Source organism: Manis javanica, chromosome 1 (genome assembly GCF_040802235.1).
Source record: "Manis javanica isolate MJ-LG chromosome 1, MJ_LKY, whole genome shotgun sequence".
Classification (NCBI taxonomy): domain Eukaryota; kingdom Metazoa; phylum Chordata; class Mammalia; order Pholidota; family Manidae; genus Manis; species Manis javanica.
The window spans coordinates 120,480,126-120,500,086 of NC_133156.1; the positions used below are offsets into that span (position 1 = coordinate 120,480,126).

The window sequence follows — 19,961 nt, forward strand, 5'->3', positions numbered from 1 at the left end:
TAAGTTCTAGCCTTTGTCTCCTTTATTCAAGTTTACTACAGACATTGCCCCTCTCTTAAGACAAATGATGGGGACCCGCCTCAGTAACACACATGCCTTTCGATTTATTTTGGAAGCTTCATATTTATCTCCTGAGCCATTGACATTTACCAAAAGAGAATGGCCAGCTCCCCAAGGTGTCCACCTCAAATTACCTGTTCCAGACAAGTCTCCTTTGGGAGAAAATTTTTAGGAAATGTGCAAAGTATTCAGGGTCATCCACCCACACTTGCAAAAGGATACTGCATGGATAATTTGCAGCTATAAAAATATACACATACAAAAGGACAGCTAAAAAATCATGGTGCCATGTCCCTTGGATTTCCATTATAAAAAGTAGGGATTTCTCATTAAAGGGTAAACTTTAGGGGGGGGCAGCATTATAATTGTGATTCTATGTCTAGTCTTCCCTCATCCTTATTTTCAGGGACTAGAGTGCATTGAACCAGCCAGCAAGGAGTGGAAGGCGTTAATCCTAATAATTCATGGGCAAGGTGAGAAATTCGAGGTTCAAGGTCACACAGTCATTCTGCTGTCAGTAAGAGTATCATGAGTCAGGGAACGAGAGAAGTGTTTAATACTGCCCTTTGGATCTCTCTCTCTTTTTCTTTCTTTTTTTACACATTATGAATCACAACACAGTCATTGAGCTACAGCAGACAGGCTCTGGAATTTGCACTGATGTGTGATCTCTGGCAGCCACTACACATCCAATGGACAAAGTCTGATGCATCCTACACAGAGCATTCCACTGGGCTCGGCCCACAGAGTGTCAGCAGGAAAAGCCACACAGGAACTCCTGCCTCGGTTCTAGTTCTCATCAGGGTGTACTTTCTCCTCGGTGAGAGGAGACACGCCTGGTCCCCACACCTCTGCGTACGTCACCAGGCAGGGTCTTGGGGCCCCCGGGATCCTCAGGATGGAAGGCTCTCTCCCTTGGGTAAGGCCAGCGGGTGTTACTTGGATCCACACATGTTGATGTTTTTCCCATCCACAGCGTCTTCCACGAGGGAAATGTGGTAATCGGTGGACAGGGTGAAATGAGAGACGCAGCCCACTAGGCCCCGCATGTACTGCCTGTTCGTGTGCAGAGCGATTTCCTTCATTCCACCTGCCAGGAAGCAAGGGGAAGATGGGGTGAGCCAAAGGAAAGGTGTCTGTTTAGGACACTTGACTGCTGATCAAGGCGTCCCTCTGCTGGCAGGACAGGTGAGGACCTGCTCGGTACCGCATAGCTGTGCTTCACAATTGTCCTTGAACCAACAGGTTGACTTGAATCAATCTGATACATAACCCAGGGCTATAAATACCTACTTCATGCGTGATTTCTGATCCAGTTAACCACTTAAAACCAAACTGTGTCTGGTAAATTCTGAAATATTGTATAATGTCAACAAAATGTAGTATGTAGCTAGAGACGATGTCATCTTAAACCAAAAGAAATGCGTTGGTGTTGAATGCTTTCAATTAAGTTTACTTTCAGAAAGTATCGTGTGGATAAAGATATCTTTTCATGGGTCTTTGCCTGCATGATCAGGTTCTAATCCCTTTACAGAAATGCCCCTCGTTCTAATTCTGAGAGGGGCAGAAAGACAGATCCTTCTTCCTCAGAGAGAACTCATGGAGCTATGTTCAGCAGTTTCCTGTTCTATAAACAAGAAAAGCATACTTTTCCGGGTGGATCAGTCCAAAGCACAAAGGAATTGAAGTGCTTCCTGCCCCCTCAGCCATGAGTCAAGAGTTCAGAAAGTGGAAGAATGGAACATCTGAAGAGCTTCCTGATTTCCAAGTATTTGTCTGATCCAGTGAAGCGCGCAGCTCTGCGAGCCCCAGCGGGACAAAGGGAGGACTAACAAGGAAAAGCAGTGTCACAATTTAGATCTGGCCAAAGGTCACTTACCCACAAACAGTGCCCCATCGATGTTGAGCTGCCTCATCATGCCGGGTGACTTGCCTGTTCTGGCCCCATAGTCATCCACAGTTACCTTTCCTGATTGGCCATCCCTGTAAAAACCACCATGTTTTTGGAGTTTCAGTTAATCGTTAATTCATTTCAAAACAAATGCATTAAAGTGCCTACTATATGCATCAGGCACTACACTTACGGTCTTACTAAAGAGACAAAAAATCGGAATGCAAATGACAACACCATGCCACTGCTCACGGTGCTGTGGACTGCACAGCAGGAGAGGGTCAGGGAGACCTCCAAGGAGATCGTGTCTGAGGTGGGTCTCGAAGGCTGGGCAGGTCAGGCCAAGGAGAAGGCACACAGGAGGTGGTGACGGCAGAGAGAAAAGACAAGGAAGTTGGGAGACTGAGCATAGGGAATTCCAGAAGTGAGAGTGGCGTACTGAAAGAGGAAGCCATCAGCAGATGGTAAAGGGCAGAAGGAGCTTCGTTAGAATTATCCTGAAGGTGACAGGGAACCAGAGAACTTTAAAGGGAGGAGCAGTGCTGATACGGGGACACATGGTGAGTTTGGATGTCATTCTAACCACAATGGGAAGCCAATGAAGCAGTGTTTGTAGGCAGAGGATCACTCTGGGAGCAGTATGAAGAACGGCTTGCAAGTTTCTAAAGGACCCACAGGGTCCCCCTGAAGTGGCTCTGAGGACTGTGGAGTGGAAGTGTGCATCTGTGCCAAGGGTCTTGCAGTTTTCTAAGCTGGTTTCCCAAACTACCCAGTCCCATGAACCTCCCTCACACATATATGTCTGCCTCTATAGCCCTTGGGGGTATATCAACCCAGGCCACATTTCTTCCCTTCTTTTTTTTTAGAGTACTTATTTGCTTTTAAAGTCCCTTTTTATAGCAAAGAGTTATTTCTTGGGTTAATAACCTCTCTTAGCTCTCAGATGACATTAATATTTTTTTTCATTTGTTCATTCATAGTCTGTTTCCTCCAAGCTACTTTTTTACGTTTATTTCTTCTAGTACCCATCTTTCATGCTGGAGACTTTTTCAAATGCCTCATGACCCTTGGCTGCCACTTCATAGTTAAATGTTGAATATTAAAAAGCAGATTGGAATTTCTGTGTGCAGGATACGCTTTGTTGACTGTGGTTTTATAGTGCTGTGATCCAGATCAATCATTTCCTTGGGGACACTTGGATTCTCTACTTTTTTTACCCTGGGGTATAGGCCTGGCTGCCAACATTCTGGAGTCTTAATGGGGAAGAATATGGGGTTCTTAATATTGAACATATGAACTTGTACACAGTCCCCAGTCTTAATTTACACAATCTGCAGTGGTACAGGAGTCATACCTCCTGTCTCCCACTCCAGAGACCCTTATTTTACTTCCTGTAGAGAACTGACTTTCATTACTTTTTCATTGGTAGGGAAAAAGTGTGCCAGCTATATGAAGGAGAGAAGGGGCTTGCATTCCAGCTCTTCAAGTAAATTCAAGTAAAAATTACAAACAAATATTCCTGCTCATAACTGCTCCTCTATTTTCTAGAGGTTCCTGGCTCTACCCTTTTATAGGGGGGGTACAGTAATACAAATATGGTTGCCCATATCTCACTCCTTATAGCAACTCTTCTCACACCTAGCTTTAAAGGTGTTTCTCCTGTTCTGCCTTTACCTTTGAGACCACACACTGACTCTCCACTTTGGATATGTTTTTTCAAAATCTTATATCCAAATGCCATGATAGGCAGTGTCCCCCAACAGCATACCTTGCCTGCTGTGACTTTTTCTCCCCGTTACTCTCAAAAATTTCACTTTTTCCCACCTTATTGCATCAACTCTAAGAATTTTTCATTTTCTGTATCTCTGAGATGAGGATCTGTCTTATAATCAGTGGCATCTTAGATTTGCAAAACAAATATGGTATCACCTTCTAACATAACAAGCAATGTACTTCATCATTATGGTCATTACTTATTGTAGATTGCCTCCCATTAGAATGCAAGACCATCAAGGCAAGAGTGTTGTCATTATCCACTGAGCTATCTCATGTGTCTGGAATAGTATGTGGCTCATAGTAGTAGATGAATGAACAAGTGAATCTGTGGAGCTTCAACATCATCATCTGAGATGAAAATAACCAAGCGCATCTTCCAAGATTGAATGGAGATCAAAGATGATGCATGCAAAGCCCAGAGCATGGTACCCAATACACACCTGCTCTATAAAGAGTGGTAGAGGAACGTGTTGTTATTGTCACCACTATTATCATCATTCCCATCCATAAAATAAAGATTACAAAACTCAAGTTGCTATAAATATTAACTGAGATCAAGTATGTAACTTAGTGTTCTGAAGGTGCTTAATACATAGGGATTTTCTTTCATTTTTCTGCTAAGATTAATTCCTGCAAGACCAGGATTATTCATAATCCCTGCAAGACCAGGATTACTCAGAGCAAGACAACATATAAACCAGGCCTCCCCTTTGAGATTTCTTCTTCATCCATTTCCCTATCTCTGACCCTAGAGCCTGCTGTAGAGAATTAAGGTGTCCATCCAAACTCCTCTTGCCATAGTTGGTATCCCAGGCCTTAACCCAGTTCCTGCTTAGATCTGTGGTACCATCCCTCCTAGGCCTGTCTACTCCTCTGGAACAAAACATAGTACCTTCTTGAATCCTTCCATCTCTCCAGTTCCTAGTCTCAGTTCCTTTGTTCGGCCTCACTGCAACCTAAGACCCACCAGGAGAGACATCAGTGATGACAATAGTAAGAATCAAGTCTGCTAAACCATCTTAGTAGTGCCAAGCTTTACGCTCTGACATCTGAAGTTCTGGGGGAACATCCTCTGTTGTATCCCTCAAAAACATCTGAAATCCTAGCTGGGGTGAGCTGCACTGTGGGGTGGAACAGAAAGACCTTTCATCTAGGATTCTAATTTTGGGTCTGCCCACAGACAGTTGTACAGGTTGGGAAAGTCATTTAGCATCTGTTTCCTTAGATGTCTAGGAAAATCCTGGAATCCCCACCAATGTGTATCTTGACACACATAATCAAACCACAGCAATTTTGAGAGTTTAAAAATCCTTCCACAATGTCTGAGCATTCTACCAACTTTGCCTAGTCAAGGAAATTAAGAGCAGGTGTTCCCCAACGTTCCCAGGAAGGGAGTTACAGGGATTAAGTGTGGTCAAGCATATTCCTCCAAATGATTCTGGTGAGCCCTTTTACAGAGGAGCAAAAGAAAAATGAAGAATTTAGAAACCATTTAGTCTGGAGTATCTTGAAGTTGGGCTGGACTGTGAACTTTTTAACTTGAAATCTAGAATATATTTGAGATCAAGTCTGTAAATATTCACTATGGGAAGACACTTCTTTTTTCAACAAGCCAGACTGGGAGCTTCATCGAAATCACTGTCTGTCTCAAGGGCTTTCTAGGCTGCCTGGACAGCTGATGGGCACAGATCTGCCTCTGTATCCTCACATCCATTCTCACATCCTTCTGGGTATCAAAGGCAGGCACAGTGGATGGAATGGAGTCCAACAAGGCTTCCTCCCTGTAGTTTATATGTGAGCTGAGTAGGCAAACAACCATTTGTAGGAAGTAGCCATGCTTCCAAAGTCTCATTCATGACCTCACACACTGACCACCACAGAAGGGGTGATGGCAAATTTTCAGGGAACCCAAACCAAAGACTCTGTTCAGCTCATCTTCTGGAACTTTCCTCTAACAAGGCATGATTGACATTTCTTTATACAGCACAGTTTGGACGTGCCATTTGGTTTCTCAAAATATATTTTTAGGAATATGGATATAGGTAGTAGAACTAATATCAAGGGAATGATTCACCCAAAATTAATCAAAAGTCAGGACAGTGACCTCTGTGAAGTAAGGGGATATGTAATTGGTTTACATGCTTTCTAAGGTTCAAGTAATGTAGTATCACAAAAGAAGTTGGCAATTGCCTACATAGTGAAATTTGAAGCATTCCTCCAAGTCCACATGCCCTCAAATCTTGTCCCACTAGAGACAGCTAGATTACACTAGCCAGTGAGGTAGTGAGGCTCTTCCAGTTTAGCCATCAAGACATTCTCTCCAAAAGGTCACTTGATTGAGGATCTGGGAGCTCAGCCTCTCTGATCTGTCAGTGTCAGTGATGAGCAGAAGTAGGCATTGGCAACAAAATGCCCCAGGTCATGAGTCCTGGGAAGCCAGGCAAGGCTGGGGAACAGGACAGTGGGACAAAGGAGAGTCGGAAAGCACATCCCCCCTTGGCTGAGCTCTGGCTCTGGCTCCCACTGTGGTGGGTACTCACCTAACAGCCTTGACTCGGTGCCACCGGCCGTCGTTGAAGGAGCCATTCACCATGATGGATGCCACTCCACTGCCCAGGTTATAGCTAAAGGCACAGGAGAACAAGACAGAGCAGAATAAGCACTGAAGCACAGGCAGACTGCAGCGATTCGCAAACTCACTGCAGAAGTTCTTTGGAATGTAGAATGCAGCTCCTTTAACACAAAACAAAACAGTGTTATAAAACGCATTAGGTTTCCATTCCATTCCATGAACTAATTTTTTTAATTGTATTAAAATGTACATGACATAAAATTTACCATCTTAACCATTTTTAGTGTGCGATTCAGTAGTACTAAGTACATTCACGTTGGGCAAGCAATCTCAGAATTCTATTCATCTTGCAACATGGAAACTCTGTACCCCTGAAAGAACAACGCTCCGAGCCTTCTTCTCCCAGCCCTTGGCAACCAGCAGCAGTCTGCTTTCTCTCTCTGAGTTGGACTACTCGAGGTGCCTCATGTAAGAACAATTTTACTGTGTTTGTCTCTTTGTGACTAGCTTATTTCACTCAGCATGATGTCCTCCAGGTTGACTTGTTTTTTGGGCTCCATGTTCCATATGGAACTAACAGAAGCATTAGGTCCACAGCATCAGAAACAAGAGAGGCTTTATAATTTGCAATGTGTTGAAAAGATTGAGTAGTGCCCCCTGCAAATTAATGTCGACTCAGAACCTCAGCATGTGATGTGATTAGTTAAGATGAACTCATACTGGATTAGGACAACCCTAAATCCAATGGTGACAAATGGAGGAAATGTGGACACAGATGGAGACACACAAGGCAGACTGCCCCGTGAGGAGAGAGGCTGAGATTGGAGGGTGCTCTCTACCAGCCTGGAAGCACCAGGGATGGCCAGCAGCTACCAGCACCTGGGAGAGGGGCATGGAGAACATTGTCCCGCGGAGCCGCCGGGGAGCCCACCCTGCCAGCACCTACACGGGGGCTCCAGACTCCGGAATGGTGATGGAATGAATTTCTATTGTTCTAAGCCACCAATTTGTTATGGCAGCCCTCAGAAACTAATACATGTGTTACTCCTTTATGAAAATCAAAGCAAAACAAAACAAAACATTACAGAGTAGGCTGAGTTCCAGAGAGATTAAGGGCATTTGCCTAAAGTCCCAAAGCTAGTATTAAGGACTGGAACTTGGTATCTTATCTGCCCCCCACCCCACTGCCATTTTACTCTCCTATCAGGTCCACTCAGTAGCTTTCTACTTTTGATGTCAGTTTTCAGATACTCTGATACCCTAAGGGTATTGGAAGACATGCACATGTTGTTTGCCAGAGAGAAATAGCCCTCTTAGTCCAGTGTTCATTCAATTATTCTAATTTAATTCAATTCCACAAATATTTAGTGAGTGACTACTCTCAGCCAGGCCCTGGGCCAACTGCCTGGACCTCCTTTCAGTAATATAATAAAGCCTATATCATCATGCTTTTGAAGGAAAACGTATTCCACCTGGGACAACTCTCTCTTCATCTTAGAAGAGGACACGTCCCTCCTTTACTTCATTGGCCAAGAAATAGGAACACTGAGAGGAAACCTGAATTAGCTGCTGAGCTCTTACAATGCACTCGTCTGAGAAAAGAGTGAGAACAGAAAGCCCCTGGCTCTCCCCAGGGAAAGCACTGTGGGTCCTTTCTAATAACGGAGGCTCAAAGAGTCACACAGCCCATCGACATTTAACCAAGAATAGCACTCGGGTGACTTGACAACTTGACAAACTCTGACACAAAGCTGTCACTCTGACCCTGAAAAATCCACTGTTTGCTCATAAATTTTCCCACATCAAGTGTCTCCTTGTATGAGGCAGCCCGGAGGTGGAATTTTCAGATTTCATTATTTAGTGGCCAAATGCTTGTTGAAGAGATAAATGATGATGAAGCAGGGCTGAACACTGGTTGGCAGGAACGTAGCTGCATTACTGTATGTGGCTTTTATGAGAGGCTGCATGGGAAGACAGAAAGAGCATGGATGCTTGGATCAGCCTCGGTTCCCAGTCTTGCTGATTACAAGCTCTGTGACCTTGGGCAATTTGCTTCACCTGAGCCTAAGTTTCCTCACCTGTGACATGGGGGTAATAATAGCTTCCCTGAAGGATCGTAGGGAATATTAAGGAGGACAACATGTATAAAGAGCACAGCAGATGGTAGGAGCCAAACAAATAATCCTATCAGCCAAATACGTGGAGTAGTTAATGCAGCAGGTTTACAACATATCTGGAGGAGTCAGCCCCAGAAAGTTGCCAGCAAGAGTTAAGCCTGCCAAGCTTCTCCTGGAAGAGCACTCATGTGTGTGAGTGAACCAAGAGCTGCTGTAAATGTGTAACCAAGTAGGCCAGGAACACCCAGCTCTCAGAATCAAGGTGACCTGAGAATAATCACAGGGACACCTGATTGGAATGTGACTGCAATCCTGGGAGTGGAGACCTTTTCAGTTGTGCTTCCTTTTTCTGTTCTCCAGGCTGAGAACACTCCTGTTCATGCAAACAGCCAGAATGTGCTCAAGGGGGCCAACACGACCCTGGCAGACAGGAATCCAGCCATTACTGGGGATGGATGGAACTCAGCTGGCATGTCCGTGGACTGGCTTTCCAACCCCCCACTCTCTCTGATTCCAGACCCTCCAAAAAACCCCTGCTTCCCAGATACCCTGATACTTCACCCTAGAATCTCTTTCTTTTATATAATACTAAATGACCAAGAATAGCGGTTACCCTTGTTGGAAGAGGGTAGAAGCCTCCTTGGGGGTGGGAAATGTTCTATCTCTTGTTCTGGGTGGTGGTTACACAGATGTTTACATGTTTGAAACTTTATCAAGCTGTATCCCTAATATTTGTGCTCCTTATGTAAATGACACCTTAATTTAAAAAACACAAATGAATGAACAAATGAACAGATGAATGCATGTCTGGTTTCAGTATCAATGCCTCATGCATCTGTTTAGCAGGCATTGGTTATCCTGATCCAAGTTCACCTACTCAATTTGCTGTGCACAAAAGGCCATGAGCAGCAAGGTGAGCCTGGCCATCAGGTGAGTCCCTTAGGAACCTACCTGGCTGCCTCCATGTGGTGACACTCCTGCTTAGTTGTGCCCCCTTTAAACTGTAGCACAGGGCACTTTGCTAATGTCAGCTCTCTCCCTTTGATCTGTTGAATGAAAATGTTATGAAGGCCACATGGAAAATTAGCAGCAATCATTATCAGTCAAGTGATTTTCATGAACCAGCTGGCTGGGTTTTATGCTCTACATACGATCATGAAACAAAACAAAACAAAAAACCCCACACTCTAAATTGATCACTTTGATTCCCTTGCTTCTACTTAATCTTGCACTAAATCCATAAATATTTTTTTTCTTAAAGCTCCATTCTTCTTTCTTCTTCTCTGGCAGAAGGGCTTTGAGCACTAAATTAGCAAAAGGACCAGCATTTAGCTGAAGAAAGTCAAGAAAACTGAGATTAGATTTTAGTACCGTTGGTTTCCAATTTTGCTTTGGACCTGGATCAAATGCTGAAACCTCAAAAATGGTTATCTACTCAGTAGACCATTTCCTCCCTAGGTTCCACTGATGTAAGCTGCTTGAGGGCAGGGCCTCTGTCTTATTAAAAATAATAGTAACAATAACAATAATAACAGCGAACTTGTATGAAGTAGTTATATTGTGCTAATCTCCTTACATATGTTATCAACTTGAGCCAGGGTGGGTGGGGGTGAGGGGGGTGTTTAGAACATAGGAAACAGTTTATCAAGGATAAACATTTTGGTAATCATTACCACTCATGACTAGCTACGCAGGCCCTGCCCTAAGCCCTTGATGTGAATTCACTTCCCTCACAACGAACTTGTAGGCAGCCCACTGCTGCAGGGATCACCCATCTGACTCCGAAGCCCACGCTTTTGCCCATGCAGACTGTTTCTCAGGGCCTGGTTCCTGATAGTGTCCAGTAGAGTTCTGGCACCTGACTCTGGGGGTGGGCCCAGGAATCCACCTCTGAATCAAGCTCCCTGCTGACTCACTGTATCTGATTATTTCCTGACCAGTGGCCTGCACTCTAACTGCTCCAATGCCCCGCCTCACACGGCACCACCGTACATCCGTGGTGGGTGGATGGCTGTGGGGAGGTGACTGCCCAGAGGAAGGAAATGCAGCAGAGCGGCAATGCCGGGTTCCTGGGCCCAGGGCTGGATCCAGGTGTCTGCCCCCGGGTGGCGGGGGGGGTGGGGGGGGGCGGCTAAGCGGCATACTCTCTACACAGAACACAGCCAGCACTCCAGGCTTAAAAGAAAAACATGGGCCAATATTCAGAGACCAGAGAAAGAAATAGTAACATAAGAGGTATGTCTGGGATGGAGTGGAGTTGTTAGAAGGCTGTCTGAGGGCTCGGGAAGGTGGGGGCGTAGTGAGCTGGCAGGGGCTGTGAGGGCAGCAGGCGGGCTGGTGGGCGGGTGCTGTGGGCCAGCCCTGAGCAGGTCCAGCTGCCTTGCCCAGCTGGCGCAGGAGGTGAATGGGTTTTAGCTGGCGGTTTAGGGGGAAAGTTGAGCCTCCAACCCGTGGCTAAGCTACTGTTTCGGTTCCCTTTTCTGGGCACAATCAAGTACTTGAGGCCTCCGCGAGGTTAACCACAGGAAAACCACAAGAAAATGGCTCTGTGGCAGCCCGCCTGCAACAGGGTGTGAGGAGCTGCGTCTTTGACCTCGGGGCCGGGGGGAGGGGTGGAGACCATGAGAACTGCTCTCACCAGCCAACCTTTAGCCTTCAACCACACATCTCAAAGGTCCCCAGCCATCACAGAATCGTGGCCCTTAGCAGGCTGTGCTATTTAGGGGCAACAGTGATGTTGGCCAAGAGACATTTCTCTCAAAATGTCCTTTCTTCAAATTGAAAAGACTTACATTATCCTACTCTGGCTGTCAGTAATCCCAGTGCTTGACCCACAGAAGCCCCAGAATTAAACCTTCCTCTTTGCTCTAGTTCATCCAGCCTTCATCTATTTCAATTCCAATGTATAAATGAATGAGTATGGCAACATGCCAATAAAACATCATTCACCAAACCAGATGGTGGTCCCGATGGTCCTGAGCAGTGCCAACCACTGCTCTAGAAGATGGATGCTGCAAGGAAAGGCCAAGAGCCTCAAATAAGCTTGGAGCTTCAGGCAGCAGTCAGTTTCAGCAGACTGTGGGCTGGCTCCCTTTTGCATGATTTATTTGGCATTATCTGCACTGTGTGCGAAAAATCACAGGATGCTGCTGAAGGCAGCCGGTGAAGGGGTTACCTGAACACCAGGGCTCCATCCCGAAGGCCCAAGGAGATGAAATCACTGTTGGGTCTCAGGGGGCTGTCTCCCCTCCACATCAACAGGCCGTCTTTGGCAGTCGTTTTAAACCTCATGAATGCATTTGATCTTGATCCTGATACCCTGGAGTAAATGTAAAAACAATTGCATCAGATCACTCCACCTCCACTAATGTCCAGCTCTGAGTAGTCCCAGTTTTGTTTGCCAGCCCTGAGAAGCCAGGCAAAAGGATAACCTGGCATTCCTGACACGTGCTACCAGATTAGAAATGGCATCACCACCCAACTCACACCGTGGGTCTAAAAGTCTAGACTGCTCATTGTGCAGCCGACATGTGGTGAAACCCCATGAGAGGGCCCTGAGTCACAGATCAGCCAGACTCTGGCCAATGCCATGGTCCCAGGCTGCACCCCAATACACACTCAGTCTTCCCTCTTTCCTGCCCTACTACTCCAGGGTTCTTGGGTAAGTGTTCCCTGTTCCCCAATAGAAAGTGAATTTCTTAATTGCCAAGAAGTTCAAGCTGGCAGCTGCTCTGGGCTGACTGCAGTTGTGGATGGCCAGCCCTGGTGGTGACTGTCCTTGGGGACAGAGGAAGAATGACTGGACAGGGGGCAGAGTGTCGGATAAAGAACGTGCCTTGATGGGATAATGATCTTGAGAAGTGTAGGGGTAGAGACAGGGTAGAGGGGAACAGGAAGTTGAGAGGAAAGGACAGGTGCTCAGGCAGGTCAGGTTCCACCCTACAGGTGTGGTGGACAACAGCATCATATGCTTATCAATTCTTAGGGTGTTCTTATCAATTCTGGGCAAGAGACAAGTTCAGAAATCCAGTCCCACTAAAGGGATCTGTGTTTTATCTAATGTAGGGAGAGAAGCAGGCATGAGGTCCTTAAATAAAAGGTGACATAAGAGTAAACATAATTTCATATTGCTCATAATATGGCCGTACTGGTACAGTCTCCTTTTCCATCCTCCTGTCACTGGTACCTCGCCTCTGTCTGTCTCACATGCCTGGTCTGGAGCTGTAGAGTACCTTCAGAGTGAACAGTGGAGGGCACTTTTGTCTACACTTCCCAGAGCCTGATCTAGACAGGAGGAGACCAGGTTGCCTTCCCCATGTAGGGCCGTAGAAGGATGGAGGAGGGGTTGACATCCCCACCAAGTGAGGTGCAGGGCAATCCAGCCCAGGCCCATTCCTTGGAGACCTGCTTTTCCCAGTCTTTGGTTCTGGGTTCCTTTCCTCCCCCACTCGTCCTGGACACATGGATCAGTATAAGCAGGTCATGATGGTTCCATTTCTCTGCAGTCATTGATTTAGGGGTGGGCGTGTGACCCACTACTGTCCAACAACAAAGGAAATGCATCAGTAGGATTCTAGGAAAGATTCCTTTTCTTTTAAAAGGAATCCCATGAGGAAAAAAAAAGTTCTTTTTTATTTCCACCGCATATTATCCTGATTTACAGACATCTTATAAGCATCTTATGGACAACAATTTTATAACCATGAAAGGATTGGTCTGGAGAAAATGCTGAGGATAACAAGGCAGAAAGATGCAAGAGACTCGGGTCTTCAATGATACAGTTGGTTCTGTGAATCAATCAACCCAGGATTCAGTCTAAATCTGGACTATTCAATACAGGAAATAATAAATACTCTTCATCTTTAAGACATTTTAAGCTGAGTTTTCAGTTACTCCCAAAGGCATCTAACTGAAATAGACTCTGAACCTGACTTTCACTTGAACTTGACTGTTCCACACAGATGCACACGTGTGCGTGCCTGAGGCCCCAGGAGCTGCTCTGGTTTGGGCCCCGCCCCCTCCTACTCTCACCAAACTCCTCCTCCCCTACACCACCCAGTGCCTCTCACTACAGACCAGAGGCTGAACACTTGGGCCCCTTTCACACTGTCCTTGCTTTCTGGGAACTTGGTGCCCTTCCACCTTTGGGGAAATGGGCTAAGGAAAGGAAAAGGTCTTTCTTGCTGGGAATCCATTATGCCCCATGCCAAGTCAATCTAGATAATACAAAACTGGGTCAGAGAAATGAAGCCATGTCTGTCTGGTATGCACGCAGAGGTACCAGGGACATCCAGTGCCCCAGGAAAATGTCTGTCAGCCACTTTTGTTCCTTAAAAAGCTGTCAAGCTCCACCCTAAGAATTGGGTGTCTTTGGCTTAAAGCTTTGCCTTAGTTTGTTATTATGATGAAGTCAACCTGAAGAGGTAGGAAAATTCTAGAATGACTGTGCTGGCAGTGGGAGTAGGGTTGGTGCGCTATAACCTACCAAGAACTAGGGGAAGGAAAAGAGAGAAACCGAAAGTGCCAAAGAGGAGCTTCACTAGGCTGGGACTGTGCCTGGGGCCAGCCTTCCCCTTGTCCTGTCAGTGGGCCTTTCCAAGCTTAGACTCCAGCAATGGGCTGGAGCTTCTTCTACCAGGAATCCAAAGCCATGGCTGTGACTTGGGCATCTGTTGTGCCATGCTCTTGTGCCACATGAATGCAGCTGAGGACCCCCACTAAGAGGCCAGAGACTGGGGATGACAGTGGGCGCCTGTTGATGAGGCTGCAGCGTAGGACGTGGACTTGGAAGCTGCTTGTCTGGTGGACGGCACATCACCCTTCTGCTACCAACTCCAGGCAGAGCTGTAGACCATGGCCACGGCACGGCGTGAGGCTAGCTGCCTCGCCTGGGGGTCACACTCAAAGCCCTGGCTTCAGGAGTGTCAGGTTCTCTCTGCATCTCCAAGCCTGACTACTAGAGATCCTGCGACTGGACTCACTCCTCAGTCCAGGCCCTCTGACCTGAAAGGGATTGGCTTGTTTGTACTGGGGTTGTCTGAAATGGCTGCATTTTCCAAATATACTTTGTTTTTTGTTTTCTTCTGTTCCAGTTTCTATGTTTCTTTTGTGTGTGTGTGTGTGTGTGTGTGTGTGTGTGTGTGTGTGTGTGTGTGTTTCCCCAGGGGCCATGGCTGCCTTCTTTGAGAATTATCTTATCTTCTCATGTGTAAGATAAGGAAAAGCCCTGGGAAAGATATTGGGAAATCTGCCCCCAGAGAGATAAGGAACATGCCTAATGAGATATATTACCTCTTGAGGATATCTGGATTGTCATATGCCAGGTAACTGCGTCCGATAAACTGCGGAATCTCAATGGCTTCTGTGATCGCTGAGAGAACAGAAAATGGAGGTTACATTGTACGGGACTTTCTTGACCCCAGCACTCAATCATGTGGCAGGAAAACACAAAGAAAATCAGCTCCTGGAAATACGACATTTAACAGCTTGTCAGCCTCTTCCTCTTGGCTGCACGTGCGCGTGGCCAGGTTCAGATCCGCCTGTCCTCATGGCCTGGTGTTGGCGTCTTCTGTTGTCCCCCGACCTAGGGCTGGCCATCACTGTCACTGACCTCAGCACTACTGAGAAGGCCTTGCAATATGCTGAAACTGGAACTGTGCCCAATTATTCTTGGAAGCCAAAGAGCAACTCTTAGGCCATGTGAGGAGCAGCTGGGAATAATCCTAGATGTTCTCCAAAGGAGGTGGAGAAAACAGTCCCCAAATAAAGCCCACCAGAATTACTTTATTTGAAGGCAATGTAGTCCAGAACCCTTTTAGCATGACCTCAAGAGACTGGGGAAGTAGGAGGGGTGAAGCTTTGAGTCTTGTTTTTGTGGATCACCTTCCAGTGTCACATTTGACAAGAGCTTCACCACCATCTCATGAGTCAGGGGAGAATGAAGGGATTGGTTATGACCATTTTACAGAAGAGAAAAAATGAAGCGCAGAAATCATCAAGGATTTTCCCAAGATTATACAGCTCAGAGGGCAACACACCACGAACAGAGGGAGTCTCCTTAATTCTGGCCCTCAGCCTACTTTTTACTTTCCAGTATTTTAGAAGTGTATTTCCTTCCTCTCAATTTCTCACCAGTTTGTTTTCCTAAGGAATCACCCTTTTCCACCCAGTTAGCAAAAGACGAGATTAAATGGTTGTCTTTGGCATCACAAATTGGGAATAATTTGGGGGATTTCTACTAAAGGGATAACAGCAGTATCTCTTTCCTCTTTAGAAAGAAATGGCAGTATAAGGAAATTAACATAGAATGAATTTCCGTTTCAATGAAATGTGCAAAACAAGAGAGACTAAGCAGGCTTATAAAAGGAGTTACAGTGTTACAAAATATGTGGTTAGTGAAAAGAAGACACTGAACTCAAGACTCTACACCCAGGAGACAAAATGTATAATTACTTGGCAGTGTGAGCAATAAGAGAGGTTGAACTTAACTTCTAAACACTAAGAAAATGGAAAACAAAAGAAAGGAGATGTAATATAGCAACACCTGAAGCCCAATGTCATTGAGCCCCCAAGTATTAAGTTCTTATGTTTAAATAAAAATTTAAAAAGAAAGAAAGGAAGAAAGGAAACAAGAAAACAAAACCAGACAAAGAAGCAAAGGATGAGAAGTAAGACTTTAAGAGATGATTTCTGAAGTACTAGCAAAAAATTGCTTTCTTACTCTCTGAAACACCACAGTTCAAGACAAGGGACTGCCAGCCCAGATGGCCTATTCGGGACAGAGATGAAAGGCTCTTATATGGTAGTCTCTCCTTATTAGTGGTTTTGCTTTCCCTGTTTCAGTTACCCGTGGTTAACTGTGGTCCAGAAGCAGATGATCCTCCTTCTGATATACCTGTCAGGTCAGTGGGTGCCTAAGCCACATCACAGCAGCCATATCACCCACCTCACTTCATCCCTTCATCTAGGCATTTTATCCCATCTCACACCACCATAAGAAGATGGGTGGAAACAGTACAATAAAGTAGTCTGAGAGAGAGAGATCATATTCACATAGTATTACAGTATACTGTTATGATTGCTCTATTTTACTATTTGTCACTGTTGGTAATCTCTTACTGTGCCTAATTTATAGATTAAACTTTATTATAGGTTTGATGTAGAGGAGAAACCATAGAGCTCGGTACATCTGTTTATAGGATTTGGTGCTGTCCAAAGATTCAGGCATCCACTGGGGGCCTTGGGGAGAATCCCCCCAGGATAAGGGAGCATGACGGTACCTTTAAATGCTGGGCTGCACCACTAGCCTCTCTCCCTTCTGGTCAAAGTGGGGAGGAGGAAGAGGGGAAGGAAAGGAAGGGAAACTGAGAGAGGGAAAAAGAGTGGGATGCAAAATGGCAAGAGCTCGGTAGAAAAGTGAATGGGTAGAGGAAAAGAAGGGGAAAGCAGGAAGCAGAGGAGAAGAAAAATGCCAAGGAAGCAAAGGAAGAGGAGGTAGGAAGACAGGAGAGCAGGGTGGGCAGGCAGAGGAGCATGGGAAAGGCAAGCAGGGAGGGCAAGGACCAGAGGAACAGAAACCGGGATGAGAGGGCAGGAGTGGAGGATGAGAAAAGAAAGAAATGCAAACATGGATGCAAAAGGAGCTCTTAGCAGGCTCCTCTTTCAGGATACTAGTGCCAAGAAGGGAGGAGAGAGTGTCCAAGCCGATGAGGAGTCCTTCTGGAACGAAACATAAGCAAAGGCGCCCCAACAGGTTTGGCTCACCCCAGGGGGTGCGGTTCAGGCAGATCCTGGACCTGCTGTCACTGGCGGTGGCCGTGGGCCTGTAGCCAATAACCATTGTTTCCCAGGACTCCTTGAAATGGCCAGGATGTCACCCGTCGGCTCTGCACACAGAGCCTCAGAGGGGCCTGTGTGGGCCCCGTCCAGCTGTTTGCGAAGCCCCCTAATTCAGGAGCTCAGGCACCCGAGGAGCTCCAGCTGGGAGATAACTGTGTTCTCAGGGCTGGTGTTTCGGGACGGAGGATTCCGGCCACCATGGGAGATCTGTCCGAGCCCCATGCCACTTAACCCAAGTACCCTTTGCATGTGGTTGGCCTGCACTGCGCCTGAAGCCTGGCTGAGCCTGTGGTGGCGTGAGCCTGGAGCGCTTTCCCAGTGTCACACAGGACCTATTGTACTTACTGTTGAGGCAGTAGTTCCCACACGCTGCCAGGGGCCAGCATGAAACAGAACGGGTAAGTCAGACTTTCACAGCCACTATAAAGTCCCAATTACTGTGGTTGCAGATCACTGGAAACCAGCCCTGTGTCCCTCGTAAAGCCCTGCAGAGGGCCCAGCATGTCCTCTTAGGGAATGCAAATACAAATTCCAACAAGAAATGCCGGAAATATTTTCTCAGCATGATGAGCACCAAGTCACCCAACTCACCTCCCTAGTGTCTGCTCAGTAGTGGGGTTAGGGTGGTGGTGGACCAAGAAGAGGTGGATAATGAGTTGTCTGATGCTTCTGAGGCTCCTCTGACCTTCACTGATAATCCCCACTTACTCTAAACCTGGAGAAAAGTTCCTTGCTAAAGAGCTACTTACCTTGTCATTGATTATGACTTTTCTTTGCCCAAGGCTGTATATGAGAAAGGAAGAATAAGCCAGCCGCCCTTTTTTCTGTCTGTCATGAAACTATCACCCTAATTCCCACCCACGCAATGCCTTCAGCCCCTGTGCAAGATTCCAGAGTCCTGGTTATTTTGTAATTAACAAAGGGCAGGGAAACTCACCAGAAATGACACTGCTGAATACAAAATGGTAAAAATAGACTCAGTGGCAGTCAGTATATATGAGTAAATATTAATTCCACCCTAAAACATCAGAGCTGGAGTGACCATCTAGCCCTCTCTGGCCCTTTGTGGCTTGTTTAAATATTGCAATCATGATTATATTTTATTCTAACTCTTTCTACCTGATTTTTTCTACATTGTCTTTTTTCTGGGGCAAAGGCACTAGTTGAAAGGTGTTCCTGTCGCTCCCCCACATGTACACCCTAAAACCTGTGCCATCTGGTGGCACAGAAATATCCCAATGAATAGCAGCTTCCAAGCCAGGCAAAACAAATTTTCCACTTGAGAGATGTGAAATTCCCAAAGGACGATAAAGCATTGAAGGGAACGCTGGCTCTTTCACACAGTCACAGGGCCGCAGCGGAGGGAGGACGGGGTGTTGTGATCAAGCTTCCCCAACCACCAGAACTGCTCTCAACAGCGTCCTGATGGACGGCCACCCAGCCCAGGGCAACAGGCTCCATGACGGGCAGCTTACCCACCCACTGGGCAGCACCTTCTCTTGCTGGGCCAGTTCTGTTTGGTACAGAATTCTCCATTACATGAATTTGACTCTGTAGCCACAGAGTAAACAAAAAAATCATTTTCTGCACTACCAGCCTTCAACTAGCTAAAGACCAGCATCCAAGCTAACATCCCCTAATTTTCCACAGTGAATGATACACCATCCTTAAGAAAAGAAATTCCCCCTCTGTGTTATATTAATTTGTGTTTTTATACACTGAGTTTCCTTAAATTGTGGCCTAGATTTACTGAAGCTATTTTTTTTTATCACTGGGGCAAAAAAAAAATTACCCAACTCAGATCTAGCTATATGATGTGAGCTCACTAAAGACAACATGAGATGTCCAAAATGTTGTATATGTGGTAGAACAGTACTGCTCAAGGAAGACCCCGTCTTCTAGGGCTGTGCATCCCTGACCAGTGTGTGACCTAAGCCTGGGCTTTGCCTCAGCCACTTTTGGTGTCGGTAACCAGTACGGAGCAGCAGCTCGCCTGCCGCAGAGAAACATCTCCATCTAGTGGCCTCCAGGGTCCTGCACAGGCTGAGTTCAAACAGCAATGCAGGGAAGGGAAGGGAGAGCCCAGGTTCAGAGTTCTTCCTGAAGTGGCCTGTCTGCTATTGCCTGGGATAAACTTAGGGGTAAACAGCTGCATCCTGTGCCCTGGTTTTGGACACTCAGAGCCTAGCAAAGGCTCTGAGAAGTCCTGCAGAAAAGAGCTGTTTAACTGTGTTTACCCAGGATTACCCAAATTTATTTGACCACAGAACCTCCCTCCCGTTTTGTGCATGTGAATGTCTGTTGTCTGTCTTTGTGTGTGTATGTGTGTGTGCAAAACAGCCATTAATATCTCTAAGAACTTAATTTTTTGCCTTATGAAACTCTTTTCACTTCTCGGTGACTTACTTGGATACAAGAACTCTGGGGACTGGGACACAGATGGGCAAATTTGGATGAGGGGAGGGAGAAAGGGGAAAGAAATCCTTAAGGACCGGGTGAATCTTTTTGAGGAGGGGCCTTTGTTGACACCCTTCTGGTGAGGTGCCAAGGGTGCTGAGCTTTGCGGTGGAATCTAAGGGTGACAGTCCCCAAAGGGAAGGGGAGGGCCAATGAAGCTAAGGCTGGGAATTAGGAGAGCCCCTGGCCCTGGGGGTCCTGCAGCTGCCCTGGGCCGGACAAGAGGCTTAGTAGTCTGCAGCTGCGGCTG

At 46.3% G+C, this 19,961-nt stretch overlaps 1 protein-coding gene across 2 annotated transcripts in view; it reads right to left on the reverse strand.

Annotated features, from left to right (window-relative positions):
• Positions 1 to 19,961, reverse strand: part of EGFLAM (EGF like, fibronectin type III and laminin G domains) — a 164,306-nt gene continuing 144,345 nt past the window's right edge. For both annotated transcript variants that reach the window (XM_017671577.3, XM_073236950.1), the window contains 5 exons: positions 14,708 to 14,786; positions 11,592 to 11,735; positions 6,268 to 6,351; positions 1,940 to 2,043; positions 1 to 1,150 (listed from right to left, as the gene is read on the reverse strand). In XM_017671577.3, coding sequence (XP_017527066.3) covers positions 996 to 1,150; positions 1,940 to 2,043; positions 6,268 to 6,351; positions 11,592 to 11,735; positions 14,708 to 14,786 — 566 coding nt within the window. In that variant the 3' untranslated portion in view covers positions 1 to 995. The remainder of the gene's footprint in view (positions 1,151 to 1,939; positions 2,044 to 6,267; positions 6,352 to 11,591; positions 11,736 to 14,707; positions 14,787 to 19,961) is intronic.